The sequence below is a fragment of the Salvelinus fontinalis genome, chromosome 4, assembly GCF_029448725.1.
Source record: "Salvelinus fontinalis isolate EN_2023a chromosome 4, ASM2944872v1, whole genome shotgun sequence".
NCBI lineage: Eukaryota > Metazoa > Chordata > Actinopteri > Salmoniformes > Salmonidae > Salvelinus > Salvelinus fontinalis.
Window position 1 is genome coordinate 65966124 of NC_074668.1, and position 27407 is coordinate 65993530.

The following is a 27407-nucleotide window of genomic DNA, read 5'->3' on the forward strand; positions in this document are numbered from 1 at the left end:
GAGTGAGTGAGTGAGTGAGTGAGTGAGAGAGAGAGAGAAATTTGAAGGGGGAAAGGGAGAGAGAAAAGCATTTTATCTCCACGTAGCAGTGATGTGTGTTGATTAGTTAGAAATTAAGTAAGAAATGGGAGTGGGGAATGAGTGTGTGTGTGTGTGTGTGTGTGTACCCCTGTTGTGAAATCTATACTGTATGAATAATAATTACAGACAGTGTATATAGGAGTGTTTCCCTCTGCTCTGATCTCTCTGGGGAGAGGAGAGAGAGGGGGAGAGGAGAGAGAGGGGGGAGGACAGAGAGAGGGGGAGAGGAGAGAGAGGGGGGGGGAGATAGGAGAGAGAGAGGGGGAGAGGGAGCGATAGAGAAATTAGAAGAGAGAGTAGGGTGTAGTAATTAGAGTAGATGGACCACTGATCAGCTCTCACGTGAATATACACCTGAACACAAAAATGTCCCCACACACATGTATGCACACACCCACACACACAGTGACTCAAACACACATGCTGCACAGTGACCCTCAGACCTACTCCCTTTATTTAACCATCCGGTCTTCAGAAAGGCCATTACATTTAAAAGGGGACATCTGCTGATAAGAATGTGAGGGTATTATTTTAGCATGCCACTCTCACTGCACCCCCCATGGATCATTTGAAAGTCATTTTTCAATCTGGGTAATGTCATAAAAAAAAACTTCATCTGTATATTTAGCATTTAAATGCAAATTAGAGTGAGGATGAAATGGCTAGAATGTGACAGATATTAATAAAAGATCATGTGCACATTTTAACACAATAGGGGACATGGTGGAGGGAGGGGGCATAAAGATGTTGGCAGGTGTTTAAGAGGCTTTTCAGACCATTTTAATTTCATTTCTGAAATGGATAAACAAAAAAAACACCATAGTTGAGGTAGAGCTATGTGGGATGAGAGTATGCATGACGTGTGTGTGTCCATTAGGCATGGGTGTGTTTAGGATGGGTGTTCAGGGAGTTCATTCTAAACCAAGAGGTTCATTTTGCTTACTGTAGATCCTGCCCCAGTCATCCCCTCTATGCAGCTGAAAAACTCTCCTTTTCTCCCTTCATCATTTCTCTCTAGTTCCTCACTCTCCTTCTAACTCCATCTCTCTCTCCATTTGGTTATTGATCCATGTTATTGATGATACCTTTCTTGTCTTCTGTAGTTTCACCACAACATCCAACACCTGTTTGGATTAATGAGACTTATTCTAGCATCTCTTCATTCCCACTCTTCCTCCATTCCCTCTCTTTCGATGTAGCATGATCAGAGAAGCAATATTGGTTTAACTTCCCAAACCATTTGATTAATAGATTGATGAATATAAAGGCAGTTGAACATAGAGGTAGACACATGATCGGAACGGTGCCTTTAATTTCACAAGAGTTTTCAGAAGAGACGCAGGGTTATAAGCAAGGCAAGAACAGCAAGTAAGCAGAAAGATACATTATGTTCGTAGAATAATAAACTTTTATATTAATAAATTAAAACTGTCCATACTGTCAGTACTATAACTGATAACAGTGCTATAATTTAATCATTTATTTTTACAAAGATAGTTACAAAAATGACTTTGGACTGAATGGAATATCAGTGTCAGCTTTTTCAAGAAAATAAGATATTACTTAAGAATAATCAGTTGTGGACAATAATAAGGTGGAGTTGAGTACACTGTATTCCAAGACCTCTCTCTCTCTCAGGCACATATTAATAACTCAGTCACACACATCTGCACATATCAACATGGCTCTCTGGAGAAGTAAACTCAGAGTTTCTCACAGAGTGGTGTGTGTAAAGTAGCGCTGTAAACATCTAAACTCACAAATACTGATTTGGATACAGTGTGTGGAATCAGATACACTCGTTCATCTCGGATTCAAGCTGCCCTTAGTGATGTTCAATAAAATCAGATAGTGTGTGTATCTATATTCGGGCCAGGCGGTTGATGATGAGTTTCTGCAGGTCCTGTTTTTGCGTCGCTGGGTGATTTCCAGCACCTCCTCATGGTTGACGCGGTCCTGGCTGCCATACTCTGACACCACGTGGTTGGTGATGAGAGACAGGCCAAACACACGCAGACTACTGTGACGAGCCACTATCACTTCTGGCACTGTACTCATACCTGAGTGAGAGGGAGCGAGAGACAGGGAGCAAGACAGAGATAAAAGGGAGAGGTCAGAGGGAGACAGAGGGAGAGAGAGAAAGTGATATAGGAGGGTGTGGGTGTGTGAAGACAGGGGATAAAGAGGGGAAAGGAAAGATCGGGGGAAGGGGAGACCTAGAAAATGAGTAATGTCAAAGGATAACATGTACAGCTTCCTCCCTGTCAACCTGTTACCCTCTAACTGACAACACTCAGAGTTCAGATCAATTGAACTGTGACCCCTGAAGCTGACCCCATTAGCATAGATATCCCACTGGGCCTAGAAGTCAATTCAACATCTATTCCATGTTGGTTACATTAAAATTACATGGAAATACTGTTGATTCAGCCAGTATGTGCCCAGTGGGATGTTGCCTGATGTTGTGTGTTTGAGAGAGAGGAGCACCTGACGTTTTCTGTTATTAACATCTGTTAGTTTGTTTCTAGCTGCATGCACCTCTCTGTGTGTGTGTGTGTGTGCGTCTGTGTTTTATTGATTGTGTCATTGGTTAGATAGTATTACAAATTCCAGTGACTGGTATTAGCACCTCACAACCCTGAGCTTCACACTCCACTGCCCATCACCCACAACTGGATCCTGAGATTCTAGGGGGCACCATAAACCTGCCTCTCAAACTCTCCCTGACCTGTGTGAGATGTGCCTTGGTTGGTTGCTAGGGAGGAAAGTAGGGGGCCGGACATTTGCCCATCCTCTTGACTATACAGGTCGCACAAAACTTGTAGTATCCCTCAAGCAGTGACAGACATCTCTGTCTCTGCCCATCAACAACTGGACTCAATAATATCTCTGGACTTGTGGGATGGTGTGCGTGTCCAAAATCCACTACCTCTCCAACTTTTCATCCCCATGTACATTACCATATGCATCCCCATATTCATCTTCCTCAGTGTGTTTAAATAAAGTTCCTGTGTGTTCATTTTTGGGCTGCTTTATTCCCCTCTAACCGAGGGCCGGCGTCAGTGAGTCAAACTAGTAAAATATTTAGAGCCGCGTTGCTCTCTTTCAGATAAGAGTGCTCTTGGGGAGAGCCTTCTCCATTTTCTCAGTCAGAAGACAGTATACACATCAGAGGCCCGATGTGCTCCTTGAAGGTACAAGTTGCCCTTTGGCACAGATCTGAAAGCTGACCATAAATCAGTGTCTTGTAATCACCCACAGCATCTGCCCCCAGGCTTAGCAGAATCTTGCTCTCTGCCACACACACACACAGAACATTAGAGTTAACACACACACTGAATGAACCCTCTCAAACATACACCCCAAAACCTCACATGCCAAAGTGTACTTTTTTAAAGTCCACACATACCTTCAACAATCAAAGCACCTAATGATGGTAATAAGAGCTCATCACAGCTAAATGACTCATTATCGTAATAACTCCACCTCATTATCAGTGGCTTAGCGAGGACTGCTTAGAGGCACTTGAATTGCTAGTTCCGACTCAAACATGACAAATCTCAAATTACACTCTATTCCAAATACAGTAGAAAGTGCATAGGATAGAACCCCATAGAATAGGGTGTCATTTATGGTCATTTTGCCTCAGTGTTTGGGTGGCTCACTGAAGATCAAAGGCATCTGTTTGACTGTCTCAAAGTTTAGGTGTCTCACCTGTCATCGTTGTATCCCCTCAGAGGGTTGTACCCGGCCAGGCCTGGCATATTGATGTGGTCTCCGATCAACATGATGTCATTAACATTGAACTTAGGGCTCAGTCCTCCTGCAGTGTTGGTCACTAACAATGCCTCCACCCCAAGCAGAGTAAACACACGCACCGGGTACGTCACCTGCACAACACACAGAATATACAGTATATATAAACACACATGACTTCAGCAGTCAGAGTGGCCTAAATCATTAGTGTCTTAGAGTGACAGAGAGCATCATCACATTAATCAGCTGTCTTTACTTAGGACTCAGCAGCTCACTGCTGTCCCAACTATAATGTCATCTGCCAGCCCTGTGGTCAGAGTAGTCTAGGTGTAGTGAGGTGCATACTGAAGGCAGAGAAGTCAGGCGCAGGAGAGCGAAAACTGATTTACAACGGTGTTGTTTAATATCCATAAACCACCATCAACAGAACACAATGAGTCAAACAAAACCCGGTAAATACCAGCATACCGTGCATAAGCACTACAAGAAACAATTACCGACAAGGACATGAGGGGGAACAGAGGGTTAAAGACACAACATGTAATTTATGGGAAGGTGTGATGGAAGACAAGACAAAACCAACGGAAAATGAAAAGTGGATCAGCGATGGCTAGAAGGTCGGTGACTTCGACCGCCGACAGAACAAGGAGAGGGACCAACTTTGGCGGATGTTAGGAGTGTGCATCGGAGGCGAAGTCAGGTGCAGCAGAGCAGAGTGTAGTGAACAAGCGCACTTTTTATTTCGGTCAAAATGACAGCACAAAATAACATAAAATGTGCCCAAACACAGACAAAAAGTAATGCACGTAACAATATCCACAATATCAAATACACGTAACACAAACAATCTTACACAAAGACATGATGGGGAACAGAGGAATAAATACATATGAAATGGAATGAAAACCAGGTGTGCAGGGAACAAGACAAAAAAATGGATACATGAAAAATGGAGCGGCGATGGCTAGAAAGACGGTGACGTCGACCGCCGAACGCCGCCCAAACAAGGAGAGGAGCCGACTTCGGCGGAAGTCGTGACAGCGGAAGTCGTGACACTAGGAGCTTCATGTTGGACAGTGACACAGCAGAATCCAATACAGTACTATGTAACAAGCTTAGGTCCTGCTTAGACAGTATCAGTTGCATATGTTTATTGCACGTCTTTATTTTACAGCAATTTGTCTTCAAAATACTTTTTATGGAAAGCATAGCATACACAGCATGGTATGTGCGTTGCATTATGTTTCAGAGCGGAAGAGGCATTCTAACCATGGCAATGCTGTAGCCCTCATAGTAATGGAACCTGCCCTGCATACAAACACAGGCCTTCCCTTGCAGCTCCCCAAACAGAGAGACAGAGAGACACGTGCACAGCACAGGAGGCTGCTGGGGGGAAGAAAGCTCACAATAATGGCTGGAATGGAGTGAATGGAATGGTATCAACAACATGGAAACCATGTGTTTGATGTGTTTGATACCCTTCCATCATTACGTTCCAGCCATTACTATGAGTCTGTCCTCCACAATTAAAGGTGCCACCGGCTGCTTGTGGTACACAGGCACATTCACACTGAAATGCACCAACTTCCTTGCCAGATTTGGGTCCGGCGAGGTGTTGCACACAAACACGCGCACACAAACACACACACACGCATGTTACCCTGCATGGGATGGGATTAAGGGAGACAGATAAGGAAAGGGGGTCAAGTTGCATGTCAAAGCACTAACAGACCAGTCTACCTGGTGTGCAGTATGGTGGAGTTTGGTGTGTGTGTTTAGTAGGTGGGACTCTCCCTGTGTGTCTCAGTGGCAGGGCCAGTTCCCCTACCCCCTGAGGGGTGATTAAGCTCTGTCCCCCAGAGCTTACGTCTGAGTAGGAAAACAACCCCCCCCCCCCCCCCCCCATTACTGATGTCACCTGGGACCAATATTGATGACATGGCTTTAGAACTTTATTATGCAATGTAGTCATGTGCTTTGAGGTGAAGATGTTAAGCTACAGACTCACAACACAGTGTCAGAGATAAGTCTTCAAGGTTGTGTGTGTATACTGTCCCTGTGCTCTAAGGGAAGTGAGGGATGTCTTTATAAGGGAAGGCTACACTATTCTCCAGTAAGTCTGCCAGCCCTCCCAGTCCAGAACCACAGATGGCCACCTTGGGCATGTGCTGCGTACGCTCCAGCAGCCAATCAGCTGTCTCCTTGTACTGCTCATAGGTGTACCTGCGAGATGGAGAGAGATAGAGACAGAGAAGAAAGAAAGACAGAGACAACAGTGAAGGGTTAGGGGCAAAGGGAAGGATTTGGGGTGTGTAAATGCAGTTTTGTCACACTTCTGCAGTGGAGCGTTTAGCTCAGGCCCTGGGCAGGGTAACTTGGCAGGATGGTGATGAATCACAGGCTGAGAAGCCTCCATAAGCAAATCCACTGGAGCACAGCAAGCAAGCAGTCCCTTACACACACATCAAAATGCGATACTCAACACACACACGCAGGGGTGGTGATGTGTGAATGTGTACATGCACACATATGCACTTCCAACAAGTGGCCCTTGAAGCCTGATTGGAGGGTTAGGATGCATAAGTAAACTCCCATCCCTCTGGCCCCGCCAGCCAGCAGGGATAAACGCGCTTGTGTGTGAGTGAGTGAGTAAGGGTCTGTGGGGATGGAGTGGACTAGTTCTCTGATATGAGAAGCCATTGGAGAGCAATCAGTGTGGTTAAAACTTCTTATGGCTGCAATCCCGACAACGGGATGATATGACAACAGCCAGTGAAAATGCAGGGCGCCAAATTCAAACAGAAATCTCATAATTAAAATTCCTCAAACATACATGTATCTTATACCATTTTAAAGGTAATCTTGTTGTTAATTCAACCAAAGTGTCCGATTTCAAATAGGCTTTACAGCGAAAGCACCACAAACGATTATGTTAGGTCACCGCAAAAATCACAGAAAAACAGTCATTTTCCCAGCCAAAAACAGGAGTCACAAAAAGCAGAAATAGAGATAAAATTGAATCACTAACCTTTGATGATCTTCATCAGATGACACTCATAGGACTTCATGTTACACAATACATATGTTTTGTTCGATAAAGCTCATATTTATATCCAAAAACCTCAGTTTACATTGGAGCCATGTTCAAAAATGCCTCCAAAATATCTGGAGAAATTGCAGAGAGCCACGTCAAATAACATAAATACTCATCATAAACCTTGATGAAAGATACATGTTTTACATAGAATTAAAGATACACTTGTTCTTAATGCACCCGCTGTGTCAGATTTCAAAAAGCTTTACGGCAAAAGCACAATATTCAATCATCTGATAACAGCCTTCAGCCACAAAAGGAAGCCATACAGTTACCCGCCAAATTGTGCAGTCAACAAAACTCATAAAAAGCATTATAAATCTTCACTTATTTTTGCTGATCTTCGTTGGAATGCACTCCCAGGACTCCCACAGAAATGTTTGTTTTGGTAATGTCCATCATTTATGTCCAAATAGCTATTTTTGTTAGCGTGTTTGGTAAACAAATCCAAAGTCAGAAAGCGCATTCACTAAAAGCTGACGAAATGTCAAAAAGTTCCGTAACAGTCAGTAGAAACATGTCAAACGATGTATTGAATCAATCTTTAGATTGTTTTAAACATAAATCTTCAGTAACGTTCCAACCGGAGAATTACATTGACTTCAGATATGCGATGGAACAGAGCTCCCTCTCATGTGAACGCGCATGGTCAGAGCATGGCCAGGTCATGGTAGACCTGACTATTTCCTGTCTCCTTCGGCCCCACTTCACAGTAGAGGCATCAGACAAGGTTCTACAGACTGTTGACATCTAGTGGAAGCCATAGGAAGTGCAAACTCATCCATATCCCACTGTTTGTTCAATAGGGGCTGTGTTGAAAATCTACCAACCTCAGAATTCCCACTTCCTGTTTGGATTTTGTCTCAGGTTTTTGCCTGCCATATGAGTTCTGTTATACTCACAGACATCATTCAAACAGTTTTAGAAATTTCAGAGTGTTTTCTATCCAATACAAATAATAATATGCATATATTAGCAATTGGTACTGAGGAGCAGGCAGGTTACTATGGGCACCTCTGTGCACCTTTCATCCAAGCTACTCAATACTTCCCCTGCAGCCATAAGAAGTGAATGATCTTCCTCTCTCGCGGTGTATAGAGATCTTAATAAATGAAACCCATGCCTACACTGTAAGAAAGAAACATGCTATCCAGAACCTAAAAGGGTTATTCAGCTGTCCCCATAAGAGAACCCTTGTTGGTTCCAGGTAGAACCGTTTTGGCTTCCAGGTAGAACCCTTTCTACAGAGGGTTCTACATGGAACCCAAAATGGTTCTACCTGGAACCAAAAGGGTTTTACCTGGAACCAGCAAGGGACAGTGGTGGAAAAAGTACCCAATTGTCATACTTGAATAAAAGTAAATATACCTTAATAGAAATGACCCAGTAAAATACTACTTTAGTAAAAGTCTACAAGTATTTTTTTTAAATATATATACACTTAAGTATCAAAAGTAAATGTAATTGCAAAAATATATGTAGGTATAAAAAGTAAAAGTATAAATTATTTCACATTCCTTATATTAGGCAAACCAGACAGCATAATTTTCTTGTTATTTTAATTTATGGATAGCCAGGGGCACACTAACACTCAGACATCCTTTACACATGAAGCATGTGTTTAGTGAGTCTGCCAGATCAGAAGCAGTAGGGATGATCAGGGTGTTCTCTTGATAAGTGTGTGTGAATTGGACCATTTTCCTGTCCTGCTAAGCATTCGAAATGCATTGAGTACCATTGTGTGCCAGGGAAATGTGTGGAGTAAAAAGTTGCCTACATTATTTTCTTTAAGAATGTAGCAGTGTAAAAGTTGGCAAAAATATATAGTAAAGTACAGATACCACAAAAAACAACTTAAGTAGTACATTTAAGTATTTTTACACCACTGCCTATTGGGTCACTCGAAGAACACATTTGAAACCCCTTTTCTAAGAGAATAGGTTAATAGCCTAATCTTGTGCCCGCATAGCCTGCAGTGTTTTGGCTGCAGCGTTGTTTTATTGTGTGCAATATAGGCAAGCTCTCATCGAATTCAAACTGGCTATCTGTAGTCTTTCATTCCATCCACCTTGAATCATATGGGAAGGACGTTTTGGCTATCTACCTGTCACTTTGACCGGGGGCGTTATCAGAAACGAGAGCTACTGCCGCCACATAACTCTTGCGCTTTCTCACTGCAATCTCAAATTCTTTACCAGGAATGATCGCCGTTACTATGGCAATGATCTGGTTATGCCCGAGTTAATGGTTAATTCGAATAGGCGAAACAAGTTTATGAGGTGATAGATGAAGGTTTGTTCCTTCTGACCGAGCATAATATCATGTAGTTGTTTATTTATCGTACCTGCTCTCGCTGGTGGATGGCATGTCGGCGGCGGTTGAGGAAATTGTTAGATTTATTTCTCTCGCTGTCTTGATGCGAAGTGATACAGCTTTTGGTTTGAAAGATGGGGGTGAAGTGATTCGCTCACGGGGTGGATTGACAATAGTTTAATGCAAGGGCTTACCGGGGCTAAAGCCCCTTAGCCCAGGCCTGTGGGGGGCCCAAGAGACCACAAAAAAATAAATATATATTTAGTTCATACACTGCTCTTAGAACGCAGGAAAATACAACTTCACTCAAGAGGATACTACTTAATCAATGTTAAAAACAATTCTCACTTTCATGACATTACAATACACAGCAGTGTTCATAATTGTGTTGGTATTACCTTTGTTAACTTGTATTTGACCATGCTGTTACTGGAAATGCATTATTTAATTGTAACTTGAGCTAGTACATGCCGCGTTCAGCATCGTCGTTCTCTGCTAATTTTACAACTGAGATGCGTTTCTAGTTTTTTGTTTCTGCGGTTTGGACAAATCATCATCAACTTGATCTACATGTCATTTGAATCTACGGAAGTCCAGCTTCCTATTCCTATCACACCGATTCGCCAATCTTTTAAGGACATTTTTCTGTTGCAATTTAAACAGAAGTCGAATATACACCATGGAATTTGAAGTTCCTGATCGTCGGGTGAGATATTATTGAATTGTAGATTTTTACTTTGTATGTACATATATTCACCCAGTCATGCTTAATATTCTGCAGATTTCAGATAGAAAATGTACTGTCCCCGTTAAACTGCCGCCATGAAACTCAGAGCTAGCAGTTTAGCTAACAAATTAAATTCCAGAGGTGCTGCCCAGTTTTCCCTGTAGTGATTAGTGAAGCGTTTTTTACAGTGTTGCAGATGGTGAATATGTAGTAGTTATGTTATTCAGAAAACTATGTCCAAATTAATGGACTGTTGCCTGTCAAATATGAAGAAAGACAACTTTCAGATGCTTCATCCATCAGGAGAGCTTCCCTTGTAATGATTTCCTGCCCCTTGTTTCCGCCCCTTGTTTCGGCTCAAGCCCTCATATTACAGTCCTGTGTTGATAGTTGCATTGATAGACAGCGAATTGGGTGCGTGTGCTTGAAGAGAAATGTCTTCTTGCGCTGTTTTCTGACAATCAACGTTATGAAATGTTTTCAAAATAAAAATACAATAAAAACAAAAAGGTAGTCGTAGAACTCTGTGATGCACAGTAGTATTCTCTTACCCTCAGTACTAAACAGCCATGAAAAATAATTCAATTTCTTATGTGACCCATTCATTGACACATTTTTTTTAAATGGGCTATTTCAGTTTTGCTCCTTCAGAAAGTATTCATACCCCTTGACATGTTCCACATTTTGTTGTTAGAGCCTGAAAAAAATAATAATAATTGCTACACACAATGCCCCATAATGACATTTATTGAAAATGAAAAACATAAATCTAATTTACATAAGTATTCATACCCCTGAGTCAATACATGTTAGAATCACCTTTGACAGCAATTACAGCTGTGAGTCTTTCTGGGTAAGCTTCTAAGAGCTTTGGACACCTGGATTGTACAATATTCGCACATTATTCTTTTTTAAATTCTTCAAGCTCTGTCAAGTGGGTTGTTGGTCATTGCTAGACAGCCATTTTAAAGTTTTGCCATAGATTTACAAGATTAACTAGGTCGAAACTGTAACTAGGCCAGTCACTCCAGTGTATATTTGGCCTTGTGTTTCAGGTTATTGTCCTGCTGAAAGGTGAATTTGTCTCCCAGTATCTGCTGGAAAGCAGACTGAAACAGGTTTTCCTCTAGGATTTTGCCTGTGCTTAGTTCTATTCCGTTTGTTTTTATCCTGAAAAACATCCCTTGTCCTTACTGATTACAAACATACCCATAACATGATGCAGCCACCAACATGCTTGAAAATACGAAGAATGTTACTCAGTGATGTGTTGCGCTGGATCTTCCCCAAATATAACACTTGTATTCAGGACATAAAGTTCATTTCTTTGCCACATTTTTTGTAGTTTTACTTTAGTGGCTTTTTGCAAGCAAGATGCATGATTTTGAATATTTTTATTCTGTACAGGCTTGCTTCTTTTCATAATTTCAATTAGGTTAGTATTGTGGAGTAACTACAATGTTGTTGATATCAAGGCTCAGGAGAAGACCCAGATGCAGACAGTTTTGAAGTAACAAAAGCTTCTTACTAAACTGCAGGGCAGGCAAACGACAGGTCAAGGCAGGCAGAGGTCAGTAATCCAGAGCAGAGTCCGAAAGGTACAGAACAGCAGGCAGGGTCAGGGCAGGCAGGGGTCAGTAATCCAGGGTGGTGTGACAAGGTACAGAAAGGCAGGCAGGCTCAGGGCTGGCAGAACGGTCAAAACTATAAAACAGGAACTAGAGAAAAACAGGAGCACGGGAAAAATGCTGGTAGGCTTGACCAAACAAAAACTGGCAGCAGACAAACAGAGAACACATGGGGAAGATGTGCGACACCTGGATGGGGGTGGAGACAAGCACAAAGACAGGTGAAAGAGATCAGGGTGTGACTGTTGATCCATCCTTTGTTTTCTCCTATCCCAGCCATTGGCCTCACCATTGGCCTCACCATTGGCCTCATGATGAAATCCCTGAGCGGTTTCCTTCCTCTTCGGCAACTGAGTTAAGGACAACTGTATCTTTGTTGTCAACGACGTGTGTATAGGTGGCAGGGAAGTCAGGCGCAGGAGCATCAAACTTGGTATAATGGAGTAGTTTAATAACTTAAAAACACAGCTCCAAAACCACAATACATAATCAAAGCGGGTACGAGGACCCGACGCGCACCAATACAAACTACACGATCATGACCAAACAAACAATCTCTGACAAGGACATGTGGGGAAACAGAGGGTTAAATACACATTTTGTATTTTTTTTAATTTTCTATTGTTTAAAAAAAAAATGTATCCCATTTTCTCCCCAATTTTCGTGGTATCCAATCGCTAGTAATTACTATCTTGTCTCATCGCTACAAATCCCGTACGGGCTCGGGAGAGACGAAGGTCGAAAGCCATGCGTCCTCCGAAGCACAACCCAACCAAGCCGCACTGCTTCTTTAACACAGCGCGCCTCCAACCCGGAAGCCAGTCGCACCAATGTGTCGGAGGAAACACCGTGTACCTGGCCCCCTTGGTTAGCGCGCACTGCGCCCGGCCCGCCACAGGAGTCGCTGGAGCGCGATGAGACAAGGATATCCCTACTGACCAAACCCTCCCTAACCCGGACGACGCTATGCCAATTGTGCATCGCCCCACGGACCTCCCGGTCACGGCCGGCTGCGACAGAGCCTGGGCGCGAACCCAGAGACTCTGGTGGAGCAGCTAGCACTGCGATTCAGTGCCCTAGACCACTGCGCCACCCGGGAGGCCCTAATTGTTTTTATTTAACAAGGCAAGTCAGTTAAGAACAAATTCTTATATACAATGATGGCCTACCAAATGGCAAAAGGCCTCCTGCGAGGGCGGGGATTTAAAAAAATAAATATATATATATATATATATATAAAAATATAGGACAAAACACACATCACGACAACACTACATAAAGAGAGACCTAAGACAACAACATAGCAAGGCAGCAACATATGACAACAACATGGTAGCAACACAACATGGTTGCAGCACAAAATCATGATACAAACATTGGGCACAGACAACAGCACAAAGGGCAAGAAGGTAGAGACAACAATACATCATGCAAAGCAGCCACAACTGTCAGTAAGAGTGTCTATGATTGATTCCAGTCGTTAGATGCAGCGAACTGAAAAGACGAGCGACCCAGGGATGTGTGTGATTTGTGAACCTTTAACAGAATGTGACTGGCAGAACGGGTGTTGTACTGTATGTGGAGGATGAGAGCTGCAGTAGATATCTCTGATAGGGGGGAGTGAGGCCAAAGAGGGTTTTAGAAATAAGCATCAACCAGTGGGTCTTGCGACGGGTATACAGAGATGACCAGTTTACAGAGGAGTATAGAGTGCAGTGATGTGTCCTATAAGGAGCATTGGTGGCAAATCTGATGGCCGAATGGTTAAGAACATCTAGCCGCTCGAGAGCACCCTTACCTGCCGATCTTTAAATGATGTCTCCATAATCTAGCATGGGTAGGATGGTCTTCTGAATCAGTGTTAGTTTGGCAGCTGGGGTGAAAGAGGAGTGATTACAATAGAGGAACCAAGTCTAGATTTAACTTTAGCCTGCAGCTTTGATATGTGCTGAGAGAAGGACAATGTACTGTCTAGCCATACTCCCAAGTCATTGTATGAGGTGACTACCTCACGCTCTAAACCCTCAGAGGTAGTAATCACCTGTGGGGAGAGGGTCATTCGTCTTACCAAACCACATGACCTTTGTTTTTGAGGTGTTCAGAACAAGGCTAAGGGTAGAGAAAGCTTGTTGGACACTTAGAAAGCTTTGTTGTAAGACATTTAATAGAAAATCCGGGGAGGGACCAGCTGAGTATAAGACTGTATCATCTGCATATAAATGGAGGAGAGAGCTTCCTACTGCCTGAGCTATGTTGTTGATAGAAATTGAGAAGAGCGTGGGGCGTAGGATTGAGCCTTGGGGTACTCCCTTGGTGACAGGCAGTGGCTGAGACAGCAGCTTTTCTGACTTTATACTCTGCACTCTGAGAGAAAGCCAGTCAATTGATTATTGACAAGTTTTTCCAACACTTTTGATAAACAGGACAAATAGAAATAGGCCTAACAGTTAGAATCAGCTTGATCTCCCTCTTTAAATGAAGGCAGAAATGTGGCTGCCTTACAAGCAATGGGAACCTCCCAAGAAAGGAGAGACAGGTTAAAAAGGTTGGAGATAGCCTTGGCGATGATAGGGGCAGCAACCTTAAAGAAGAAAGGGTCTAAACCATCTGACCCAGATGTTTCTTTGGGGTCAAGTTTCAGGAGCTCCTTTAGCACCTCGGACTCAGTGACTGCCAGCAGGGAGAAACGTTGTTGCGGGGCAGGCGAAAAAAACAGGGAGAAGCATTGGAGATAGTCGCATTAGAACGGGTGGGATATGAGGAAATGTTGGACAGGCAAGGAGGCATGGCTGAGTCAAATAGGAATCCTGACTTAATGAAGTGGTGATTAAAGAGCTCAGCCATGTGCTTCTTGTCAGGAACGACCACATCATCAAGTTTAAGGGACATGGGCAGCTGTGAGGAGGAGGGTTTATTCTCCAGGAGAGAACTGCTCCTTAAAGTAACTAACTTTGGCCTTCCGGATCGCCTGAGTGCACTTATTTCTCATTTGCCTGAACGAGAGCCGGTCAGCATGAGTATGCGTGTGCCGAGCCTTTCTCCATATGCAATTCTTTTCAGGTGGAGTAACTCTGCAAGATCGCGGTCAAACCAGGGGCTGAACTTGTTTTTAATTCTCATTTTCTTTGGAGGCAGGTTTGTTAACCTTTACTTAACACCCATCCCGAATCCGGGAGCATCCTCATCAGTAAAAGCTGACTAGCATAGCCTAGCGCCACAAGTAAATAATAGCATATAAATATCATGAAATCACAAGTCCAATACAGCAAATGAAAGATAAACATCTTGTGAGTCCAGCCATCGTTTCCGATTTTTAAAATGTTTTAAAGCTAAAACACAATATGTATTTCTATTAGCTAACCACAATAGCCAAAGACTCAACCGCATATTTTCACCATGTTTCTACCGCATAGGTAGCTATCACAAAACCGACCAAATATAGATATAATTAGTCACTAACCAAGAAACAACTTCATCAGATGACAGTCTTATAACATGTTATACAATAAATTTATGTTTTGTTCGAAAATGTGCATATTTGAGGTATAAATCATAGTTTTACATTGCAGCTGCCATCAAAAATATCACCAAAGCAGCCAGAATAATTACAGAGAGCAACATGAAATACCTAAAAACTCATCATAAAACATTTATGAAAAATACATGGTGTACAGCAAATGAAAGACAAACATCTTGTGAATCCAGCCAATATTTCCGATTTTTTAAGTGTTTTACAGCGAAAAGACAATATAGCATTATATTAGCTTACCACAATAGCCAAACACACAAATGCATTTATTAGCAGCAAAAGGTAGCTATCGCAAAAACCAGCAAAATATATAAAATGAATCACTAACCTTGGACAACATCAGATGACAGGTTATACAAGGTTATACAATACACTTATGTTTTGTTCGAAAATGTGCATATTTAGAGCTGCAAACCGTGGTTATACATTGTGAAAATGTAGCAACATTTCCCCAGAATGTCAGGAGATATTTTGGACACTCACCTAATCTGACCAAAGAACTCATCATAAACTTTACTAAAAAATACATGTTGGACAGCAAATGAAAGATACACTGGTTCTTAATGCAACCGCCGTGTTAGATTTTTAAAAATAACTTTACCATAATAAACAGCTTGCGTTATTGCGAGACAGCGCCCGCAAAAACGGCAGAGAATTGAAATAACATTTTCCACAGAAATACGAAATAACATCATAAATTGTTCTTACTTTTGCTGAGCTTCCATCAGAATCTTGTACAAGGAGTCCTAGGTCCAGAATAAATTGTTGTTTGGTTTTAGAATGTCATTTTCTTCTGTCGAATTCGCTCCACAAGGCTAGCCAAGGTTGATAACGTTCCCAATTTCTCGCGACGCAAAGAACGGAAATCCCCAAAAGTCCAAATAAACGTTGAATAAACTGATAGAACTCGGTTGAAAAAACCTGCTTTACGATGTTATTATCACATGTATCAAATAAAATCAGAGCCGGAGATATTAGCCGTGTATACCGAACGCTTATCATAAGACAATATGGAGGTGCTTCCCGCGCCTTGGTAGACAAAGGAAATTCTGGACACGTCATTCCAAGAGCTCTTGTTCGACCTCAGATCAAGCTAGACACCCCATTCCACCTTCCACTGCCTGTTGACATCTAGTGGAAGGCGTATGCAGTGCATGCATATCGATAAATATAAGGCAATTGAATAGGCAGGCCCTGGAACAGAGCCTCGCTTTCAGATTTTTCACTTCCTGTCTGGAAGTTTGCTGCCAAATGAGTTCTGTTTCACTCACAGATATAATTCAAACAGTTTTAGAAACTTGAGTGTTTTCTATCCAATAGTAATAATAATATGCATATTGTATGATCTAGAAAAGAGTACGAGGCCGTTTTTAAATTGGGCACGATTTCTTCCAAAGTGAAAATAGCGCCCCCCCTATTGACAAGAAGTTTTAACAATACCACTGAAAATAATCGGGGGAAAAAGAAGGTCCAAGCGTCTTCGACAGAGGGGATCATGTCACGGATCCCTCCTGAACTGTCATTACGCACACCTGGTCCCTATTCCCTTTGATTAGTAATTGTATAAGTGTGCCCTTTGTTCACCATTGTCCTGTGTGATTATTGTTCCCATGTTTGTTGGTCGTGTGAGTACCTATGTGTTGATGCAGCTATTATGCTGCGTGCTTTATATATTGTGTATTATGGTATCGTCCCGTATCGTTCAACGAGGTTTACCCTCGCTCTTTTGTTTGGGTACAGCTCAATGTTTTTGTATACGTGTTTGTTTTGGGTGTATTAAAAAACCCTATTGTGTATTCCTGCACCTGTCTCCAAATCCTTTATACCAGCGTGACAGATCAAGCTGATTCTATACCATTTTACAGAGGCCAGTTCATGAAGGAAGGCTTGCTCATTAAAGTTTTTTAGCAAGCGTCTATGACAAATCAAGACAGGTCGTTTCACTGAGCAGCCATTACGAACACAGGCAGTAAAACAGTGATCACTAAGGTCATTACAGAAAACACCAGACTGATACCTATCAGGATTATTTGTGAGGATAACATCAAGAAGAGTAGCCTTTTCTGGGTGTTTGGAGTCATACCTTGTGGGATTGGTAATAATCTGAGAAAGATTTAGGGAGTCCCATTGCTTTAGGACTTGGTCAGGTGGTTTAAGCATGTCCCACTTTAGGTCACCTAGCAAGACAAATTCAGACTTTGTGTAAGGGGCCAGGAGAGAGCTTAGGTCAGGTAGGGTACAGGCCGGTGCTGATGGAGGACGATAGCACCCAGCAACAGTCAACAAAGAGCTATTTGAAAGTTGAATGCTTAAAACCAGCAAATCAAATTGTTTGGGGACAGACTTGGTGGAGACAACCGAGCACTGAAGGTGATCCTTGGTAAAGATTGCCACTCCCCCACCTTTGGAAGATCTGTCTTGCTGAAAAAGGATATAACCAGAAAGGTTATAACCAGAAAGGCTAACATCAGTATTAAAAACAACAATTCCTTAACCACATCTCAGTAATGACCAACACATATGGATTGGAGCTGTGAACCCACACTTTCAATTGATCCATTTTAGGTAATAAGCTTCTAGTGTTAACAACTTGGGGCTAGCCATTGTAAGTTCAGAGTCACTCACCCCAACAGTGCCTGGAGATGAGCGAAAGCTCGGGAGAGAGGAAGGGGGTGTGGTGGGAGTACCTGTACCAGATAGGGTGAGACAACCAGGGCAGACAGTGAACAGATCGCCAGCTGGAATCCAAGCAGCAGTGCAGTAGTGCAACAGGCAACGGGAGTAGGTGTCACCATCCAATACACCATCCAAAGTGATTGTTACACTCGTCGATGGAAGGAGTAGACCAAGGTACAGCGTGGTAGGCGTACATCTTTCTTTTATTGATGACACCGAAAAACAACAAATACAAAACACACAGTTCTCTGTAGGGCTGGAAAGCAACAGTACAAAACAAGATCCCGCACTCTACAGGTGGAAAAAAGGCTGCCTAAGTATGATCCCCAATCAGAGACGACGATAGACAGCTGCCTCTGATTGGGAACCATACCAGGCCAACAAAGAAATAGAAAACATAGATTGCCCACCCTAGTCACACCCTGACCTAACCAAATAGAGAATTAAAAGGATCTCTAAGGTCAAGGCATGACACTGATACACCATCCAAAGTGTAATTAATAACTTCACCATGCTCAAATGGATATTCATTGTCTGCTTTTTTATTTTACCCATCTACCAATAGGTGCCATTCTTTGCGAGGCATTGGAAACCTCCTTGGTCTTTGTGGTTGAATCAGTGTTTGAAATTCACTGCTCGACTGAGGGACCTTACAGATAATTGTGTGTGTGTGGGTTACAGAGACGAGGTAGTCATTCAAAAATCATGTTAAACTATATTATTGCACACAGAGTGAGTCCATGCAACTTATTATGTGGCTTGTTTTTACTCCTGAACTTATTTAGGCTAGCCATAGCAAAGGGGTTGAATACTTATTGACTGAAGACATTTCAGCTTTTCATTTTTTATTAATTCGTTTAAAAAAAAATCCACTTTGACATTATGGGCCACTGTGTGTAGGCCAGTGACACAACATTTAATTCATTTTAAATTCAGGCTGTAACACAACAAAATCTGAAAAAGACAATGGGTGTGAATACTTTCTGAAGGCACTAAGACAATACTATTTGCATATTAATATGTCTAATGGACATAAATTATTATGTCTTTTTGTATTATTTATGTTTCCATCTGATACTGTTCCATACAGTTCACTCCAGCCTTTATGATGATGAACATGTGATTTGCAATTAAGCTCTACTAGCTGTCCCTGCATACACTACGTGGCCAAAAGTATGTGGACACCTACTCATCAAACATATCATTCCTAAATCATGGGCAGTAATATGGAGTTTGTCCCGCCCTTTGCTGCTATAACAGCCTCCACTCTTCTGGGAAGGCTTTTCAATGCATGTTGGACATTGCTTTGGGGACTTGCTTCCATTCAGCCACAAGTGCACTCGTGAGGTCAGGCACTGATGTTAGGCAATTAGGCCTAGCTCGCAGTCAGCGCTCCAATTCATCCCAAAGGTGTTCGATGGGGTTTAGGTCAGGGCTCTGTGCAGTCCAGTAAAGTTTAGGCCATCATTGTAAATAAGAATTTGTTCTTAACTGACTTGCCTAATTAAATAAAGGTTAAATAAAACTATTTTAAAAAGTTATTTCACACCGATCTCGACAAACCATTTCTGTATGGACCTCGTTTTGTGCCTGGTGGCATTGTCATGCTGAAACAGGAAAGGGCCTTCCCCAAACTGTTGCCACAAAGTTGGAAGCACAGAATCGTCTAGAATGTCATTGTATGCTGTTGCGTTAAGATTGACCTTCACTGGAAGTAAGGGGCCTATCCCGAACCATGACAAACAGCCCCAGACCATTATCCCTCCTCCGCAAAACTTTACATTTGGCACTATGCATAGGGGCAGGTAGCGTTTTCTTGGCGTCCGTCAAACCAAGATTTGTCCGTTGGACTACCAGATGGTGAAGCATGATTCATCACTCCAGAGAGCACATTTCCACTGCTCCAGAGTCCAATGGCGACGAGCTTTACACCACTTCAGCCGACGCTTGGCATTGCGCATGGTGATCTTTGCCTTGTGTGCGGCTGCTCGGCCATGGAAATCTGTTTCATGAAGCTCCTGACGAACAGATCTTGTGTTGACGTTGCTTCCAGAGGCAGTTTGGAACTCGGTAGTGAGTGTTGCAAACGAGGACAGACAATTTTTACTCGCTACGAGCTTCAGCACTCGGCGGTCCCATTCTGTGAGCTTGTGTGGCCTACCACTTCGCAGCTGAGCTGATGTCGCTCCTCTTCACAATAACAGCAATTACAGTTGACTGGGGAAGCTCTAGTAGGGTAGACATGTTATGAACTGACTTTCCTATGACGGTGCCACGTTGAAAGTCTTTCTACTGCCACTGTTTGTCTATGGACATTGCATGACTGTGCTCGATTTTATACGCCTGTCAGCAACGGGTGCTGAAAAAGCCGTCCGGACAAACCTACCTATCTGGTCAGCCGGATCTATCTGGCTGGCCGGTCGGCCGAACATACCTATCTGGCCTGCCGGCCAACTTGGCATACCTATCTGGCCGGCCAGCCGAACCTACTTATCTGACCGGCATGACCTATCTAGCCAGCCTGATCTATCTGGCCGGACCTACCTATCTGGTCGCCCTGACCTATCTGGCCGTCCGGTTGGTCGGCCAACCGGACCTTGCTGGCTGGACTTACTTATCCAAAAGGACCTATCTGGCATGGCCTATCTGTCCGGACCTACTTATATGGTCGGCCGGACCTATCTGAATGAAATGCACATGTATTTAGTGATATATGCTTCATGCTTGTTGAAACACTATGATTGAAGTGTATATGTATTTAGGAATGGTTGATTATTGCTGGAATATGTTTATTGTGTATTTCATGCCTTTTTTAAAGTTAATTCTACAAGTGATTTCTGATTGGCTAAGAATGGTATGGTCCAGGTGAATGCCATGTTTGAAATTTTTGTCTAGGCCAGAGAGAGGTACGGTGCCATGCTAGCAGTCTACAGGCATGATTGAGGCCTGGTCAAATTTTTGAGCTACTATGTTTAAATGTACTTTCAGTTTTCCCCCAGTTTATGTTACCTGTCCAGTCTATGTCCTGTTTGTTATTTTGTTGTACATACACGCACATAGTGTACAGTCTTCGATGCTGTGATTTCACTTATAAAGCCCTCATCACGGGCACTGCACTGGATCCATTTGCGTGCCTCCTCACTGAAACCTCCACTGCAAGGGTGGCCTCCTTTACTCTCTTTTAAAGTTTCAATGGTGGCCATCTTGAAAAATACGTCATCTTGAATTTTCAACTGGGTCCATTAGAATAAAAAAAATACACGTGTTAATGTCTGTTTTTATAGTTGTTACATGATTTAATAACCTACGTTGCTCTCAAGGCTGACTACTATAGTTGCTTTATTGAATTATGGCGGCCATCTTGGATATTAATTGTATAGTTATTTTCGCTGTGTTAAAATTCTTCATCTCAAAATTGTGAAAATAATTATGTATAGGTTTCCATACTTATCTTCTTATGGCTGAAGGGGCAGTATTGAGTAGCTTGGATGAAAGGTGCACAGAGGTGCCCATATTAAACGGCCTGCTCCTCATTCCCAGTTGCTAATATATGCATATTATTATTCATATTGGATAGAAAACACTCTGAAGTTTCTAAAACTGTTTGAATTATGTCTGTGAGTATAACAGAACTCACATGGCAGGCAAAAACCTGAGAAGTTCCACTTCCTGTTTGTATTTTTTCTGGGGGTGCCAATTTTCAACCAAGCTCTCATTGAAATCACAGCGAGTCATTGATGAGTTTTCACTTCCTACGGCTTCCACTAGATGTCAACAGTCAATAGAACTTTGTCTGATGAATCTAATGTGAAGGGGGGGGGGGGGGGGGGGGGCGAAGGAGACAGGAATGAGTAATCACTTCCACGGGCTGATCACGCATTCACCATGCTCCTTCACATGAGGAGGACCTCCGTTCCACCGCTCTTCTGAAGTCAATTTAATTTTCCAGTTGGAACGTTATTCAAGATGTATGTTAACAACATTCTAAAGATTGATTCAGTACATCGTTTGACATGTTTCTACTGACTATTACGGAACTTTATAGTGGAGGCGCTTTCTGACTTTGGAATTGTTTACCGAAGGCGCGAACCAAAGTAGCTAATTTGACATAAATAACGGACATTAACGAACAAATCAAGCATTTATTGTGGACCTGGAATTCCTAGGACTGCATTCTGATGAATTCATCAAAGGTAAGGAAACATTTATCATGTATTTTCTGGTTTCTGTTGAGTCCAACATGGCGGCCAATTTGGCTATTGTTCTGAGCTCCGTCTCAGATTATTGCATGGTTTATTTTTCTGTAAAAAAAAAATGAAATCTGACACAGCGGTTGCATTAAGGAGAGGTATATCTATAATCCCTTGCGTATAACTTGTATTATTGTCACGTTCTGACCCTAGTTTTTGTGTTAATCCTTTGTTTTGTTGGTCAGGATGTGAGCTGGGTGGGCATTCTATGTATTGTGTTTCTATGTTGGGTTTAATGTGTTGCCTGATATGGTTCTCAATTAGAGGCAGGTGTTTGACGTTTCCTCTGATTGAGAACCATATTAAGGTAGGCTGTTCTCACTGTTTGTTTGTGGGTGATTGTCTTCCGTGTCTGTATGTATGTTCGTACCACACGGGACTGTAGCGTTGGTTTGTAGTCTGTACCTGTTCGTGCGTTCTTCATGTATTTGTAAGTTCTCATGCTTTAGGTCAGTCTACGTCGTTTTGTTGTTTTGTAATTTTCCAAGTGTTTTTCATGTTCGTCTTCGTCTTTAAATAAATTCATTATGTATTCACAACCCGCTGCATTTTGGTCTGATCCCTACTCCTCCTCTTCAGACGAAGAGGAGGAGAGAAACCGTTACAATTATCATCTATATTTATGATGAGTATTTTTGTTGAAACGATGTGGCTATGCAAAGTCACTTGATGTTTTTGCAACTAGTGAATCTAACGCGTCAATGTAAACTCAGATTTTTTATATAAATATGAACTTAATCAAACAAAACATGCATGTATTGTGTAACATGAAGTCCTATAAGTGTCATCTGATGAAAATAATCAAAGGTTAGTGATAAATTTTATCTCTATTTCTGGTTTTTGTGAAAGCTATCTTTCGCTGGAAAAAATGGCTGTGCTTATTGTGGTTTTGTGGTGACCTAACATAATCGTTTGTAGTGCTTTCGCTGAAAAGCCTATTTGAAATCGGACACTTTGGTGGGATTAACAACAAGATTACATTTAAAATGATATAAGACACATGAATGTCTGAGAAATTTTTATTATGAGATTTCTGTTTTTTGAATTTGGCGCCCTGCACTGTTTTTTGTTTTTGTCATATCGATCCCGTTACCGGGATTGCAGCCATAAGAAGTTATAATACAGTGCATTCGGAAAGTAGTCAGACCCCTTGACTTTTTCCACATTTTGTTACGTTACAGCTGTCATGACGTTGCCCTCTTTGGACACAGCGAGCACCATCCCCCTACCTCTGCACAATCCCCCTCTCTTAGAGGTCGTAAATTCCTAGAGATCCTCTCCTCATGGCCAGAGTATAGAGAGAGAGTGAGTTTCATAGAGAGAACAAAGGAATTTCTTCCACCTCACAGAACTTGACAACCGAACAATTTTCTTGTTCTGGAGAAGGTATAAAAGATCGGTGAAGAATCAAGCTACGAACTGGTCCGTTTGGTACAATTTTGTGAAACTCACGAGAGACAATACCGCCACAGTACCATAATCCTGTTTATACAACAGTCTCAGTTATGAGGCTTACATCTAATTGTTGTATAAAATGAATGAGTAAAGATGAAACTATTTGTGAAATTGTGATGCTATGTCATGATGTTAATGTGAGAGACTTGTATTTCTGTCATTGGCACGCCCCCAGGGGCACAGACAGGACCTGGCGTCATGGGACAGCCCTTTTCTATGTTCCGAATAAAACCCCAACCTGGGTTGTCCCACTTCAGACCGAGCTTACCTCAATTACGAGAGGGCTAAGGGTTGAGACGAGACCAGCTTACCTCGATAACGAGAGGGCCAAGGTTTGAGACCAGACCAGTACCTCTATCACAGAGGGAAATAAGGTCTAAGTAGATTGCTGAATCTTTTAACCATCCCACGTGGTTAAACTCTTAGACTATCGATATTGACAGAATAAGAACAAGTCTTTGATATTAATTACTAGTCTGCAGCTAGGAATTCGGTATCATTGAACGCGAAGACCGACAACCACCGAAACATCTATTCTAATACAACATTTCTGAAGTACCCATTATAACCACGAAAGATGGGCGGATGAACTTCCAACAGAAAGAGGACGATTCCAACAGAGATCATGTGACAAACTGAGTGTAAATATATATATTGATTGCAATTATTCCCGAATGAGTGAGCGTTCATGTGCAAAGGATTAGCATTTCAATTGTTATAATTATCAACTTTGTAGCGTCTTTTATCTTTCGCGCCCCTCAGTCTTTTGTCCACCAAGCCGCCATGCCAGTTTAGCCCACTAGGGCACATTCCCCTATAATTTCCTTGTAATCATATCTACTCTTTGTTATGCAGTTCTGTGAATTACTTAGTTAGTAAATAAATGATTTACGACAATTGAGGTATTGATGACTCATAGTGAAGACTGGGTTCGTGCAGATAACCAACCATTTACAACGTTTGGAATGAGACTAACGTGAGGTAAAGAATAATTAATTAATTCGAAGACTAATTGATCAGATATTAAAATATCTGAAAGTTATATTAGGAAAATGATAACTTCGTGATCTGAATATTTTCCTTGGTGCCCCGACTTCCTAGTTAATTGGAGTTACATGATTAAACAGTTTAATCGCATAATAATAATTAAAGAGTTATTTGATAACAGGGGAAAGTCCTTGTGGCGGCACGGAGAGACGGCTGACAGGAGGGAATAGACCCCACTGGGACAGTCATGGGGTAGCTTCCCATTTCTGTAGTTTCCCATGCTTCGCAGTATGTTGGAAACACCCGCTTTTAGCTACAGAAAGTCAACATACGAGAATACCCCTAGAGTCTGCGAGAGCGGGGGCGGAAGATGACTCATCGGCTGACAACATGGTAACGACTGGACCGGAAACGACTACGAGTAATGAGAGCACAGCACAAGAGAACACCACAGCAACTGTCACAAGTTCCGCTGCAACAGCGGGCCACAAACAGATGCAGGTATGTGTCTGTGGTTGGAGGAAAGTTACATCACACCATGGGTTGAGGATCCACCAGGGGTAGAAGGGGTGTTTGGGTAAAGAGAGACAGAGGCCTCGCATTGATCACTTTCTGCGAAAGCGATCAAATCAGTCGAATGAAGCACAGCAACTGGACGCAAACCATAGTTTGCAGTGCATCAGTACCACTGTCATGGAGGACGTAAACTCAAGCACCGAAGTAACAACTGAGGTGGAACCAACAACAGGAGTGGAACTCACCCAGCCTCCCAGACCTGCAGTCGAGAGGAGACTACCAGGGCACAGACCGTATGTGAAGTGGCCTGGCGCCAGTGACAAGAAGTTGTGGGAAGCAGTGAATACCGACCTTACCTTGACCCTCGAGAAACTTCGAGGCACAGTGGAGAAGAAGTTGGAGAGGATGGGGGACATCATCTATGAGTACGGGGCAGAAAGCTTTCGAGTGCAAGAGGCAAAAGGCGGGAGAAAGGTTCCAACCCCACCAGTTTCCAGGAGGCAACAAGAAATCAAGCGCCTCGTTCAAGAAAGGAGACAGCTTAAGAAACAGTGGAAGAAGGCCTCGGAAGTGGAAAAGGAGGGCATAGAGGCACTTCAGGCTGACATTAAAACCCGGTTGGCATCCCTCTGTAGAGCAGAGAACCTACGGAAACGCAGAAGGAAGAAAGAACAAACTAGAACTCGATTCTATAAAGATCCCTTCAAGTTCCTTAAAAGTCTCTTCGCGAAGGAAAAAAGTGGAGCTCTAAAAACAACAAAGAAAGACCTAGAGGAGCACCTGATAACAACAAACTTTGACTCAAAGCGACATGAACATCTGGCCATCCCATCAGATATCCCACCCATTGAACCCCCGGAACATCATATTGAGACCAGCCCTCCGACATGGAAAGAGGTGGAAAACACAGTTCGATGGGCAAGAACAGCATCAGCCCCGGGGCCAAATGGAGTCCCGTACAAAGTGTATAAGAACGCACCAGACGTCCTGAGGGTCCTCTGGAGGCTTATGAGAACAGCTTGGCAAAAGAAGATAATACCCAAAGTGTGGCGTAGGGCAGGCGGGGTCCTGATCCCTAAGGAGAAGGATGCAGTGAACATCAGCCAATTCCGCCCAATCTCCTTACTGAATGTCGAGGGTAAAATCTTCTTTAGGGTCATTGCCCAGAGGATGGCCGAGTACCTGCAAAGGAATGCGTACGTCGATACATCTGTACAGAAGGCAGGAATATCAGGGTTCTCTGGCTGCTTGAAACATTCCAGCATGATCTGGCACCAGATCCAAATGGCCAAGGTGGAGAAAAGGGACCTCCATGTAGTCTTCCTCGACCTCGCCAATGCATTTGGCTCTGTGCCCCATGAACTCCTGTGGTCTGCCTTCAGATTTTTCCACATACCGGACACCATCACAACCCTGGTGAAGTCGTACTTCCAGGATCTGCAGTTCTGCTTCACCACCTCAAGAGTTCACCACCTCATGGCAGTGCCTGAATGTAGGTATAATGGCGGGATGTACCATTTCTCCGTTGGCATTCATAATGGCAATGGAGGTTATCATCAGATCCTCAAAATGGGTTGCTGGTGGACAGCGAGTCGACTCTGGTTTCCGCCTCCCTCCACTCAGAGCCTACATGGACGACATTACAACATTGACCACCACTGTCCAATGCACGAGGAAACTGCTCAGAAAACTTGAGGAGAACATCAGCTGGGCCCGTATGAAGATTAAACCATCCAAGTCACGCAGCATCTCGATTGTGATGGGAGTACTCTCTGACCTGAAATTCTTCATCGGAGATGACCAAATCCCAGCAGTGTCTGAGCAGCCGGTAAAAAGCCTTGGAAGGTGGTATGATGCAAGCCTGAAGGACAAAGACCAGGTGCAACAGCTGCGCAAAGACATCAGTAGTAGCCTACAGTCCATCGACAACACCCAGCTACCTGGAAAGTTAAATGCCTGGTGTCTGCAGTTTGGTCTCCTACCCCAGGTGTTGTGGCCCCTAGCAGTGTATGAGGTTCCAATCTCAACAGTGGAGAAGATGGAAAGAGGAGTCACAGGCTACTTAAAGAAGTGGCTCGGAGTTCCTCGATGCCTTACCACCATAGGCCTCTATGGAGATGGTGTCCTCAAGCTGCCCCTCACCAGTCTAACAGAGGAATTGAAGTGTGCAAAAACCAGGCTCCAGATGACACTGAATGAATCTCGAGACCCAGTGGTGAGCAACAACGCACCGACCTTGGCAACTGGGCGCAAATGGAGGCCAGGAAAAGCAGTCCAGGAGGCAACAGCAGCCCTCAGACATGCTGACATTGTGGGTCATGTTCAGCAAGGGAGAGGAGGCCTTGGGCTAACTAGCCGTGCTGCTTGGAGTAAGGCCACTGCACCAGAGCGGCGG

At 43.0% G+C, this 27407-nt stretch overlaps 1 protein-coding gene across 2 annotated transcripts; it reads right to left on the reverse strand.

Moving 5' to 3' along the window:
* Nucleotides 1–1373: 1373 nt before the first annotated feature.
* Nucleotides 1374–9834, reverse strand: LOC129854217 (purine nucleoside phosphorylase-like). 2 transcript variants are annotated; one of them, XR_008759280.1, is made up of 4 exons: nucleotides 9643–9834; nucleotides 5994–6060; nucleotides 3796–3971; nucleotides 1374–2141 (listed from the first exon to the last, which is right to left on the reverse strand). XR_008759280.1 is itself a non-coding variant. In XM_055921015.1 (4 exons), the coding sequence occupies exons 1-4, from the start codon at nucleotides 9296–9298 to the stop codon at nucleotides 2099–2101; spliced, it is 309 nt and encodes a 102-aa protein (XP_055776990.1). In that variant the 5' UTR covers nucleotides 9299–9613; the 3' UTR covers nucleotides 1374–2098. The 2 variants fall into 2 exon arrangements, 1 of the variants encoding a protein (XP_055776990.1); XM_055921015.1 differs by lacking the exon at nucleotides 9643–9834 and adding an exon at nucleotides 9276–9613.
* Between the last annotated feature and the right edge of the window lie 17573 nt (nucleotides 9835–27407).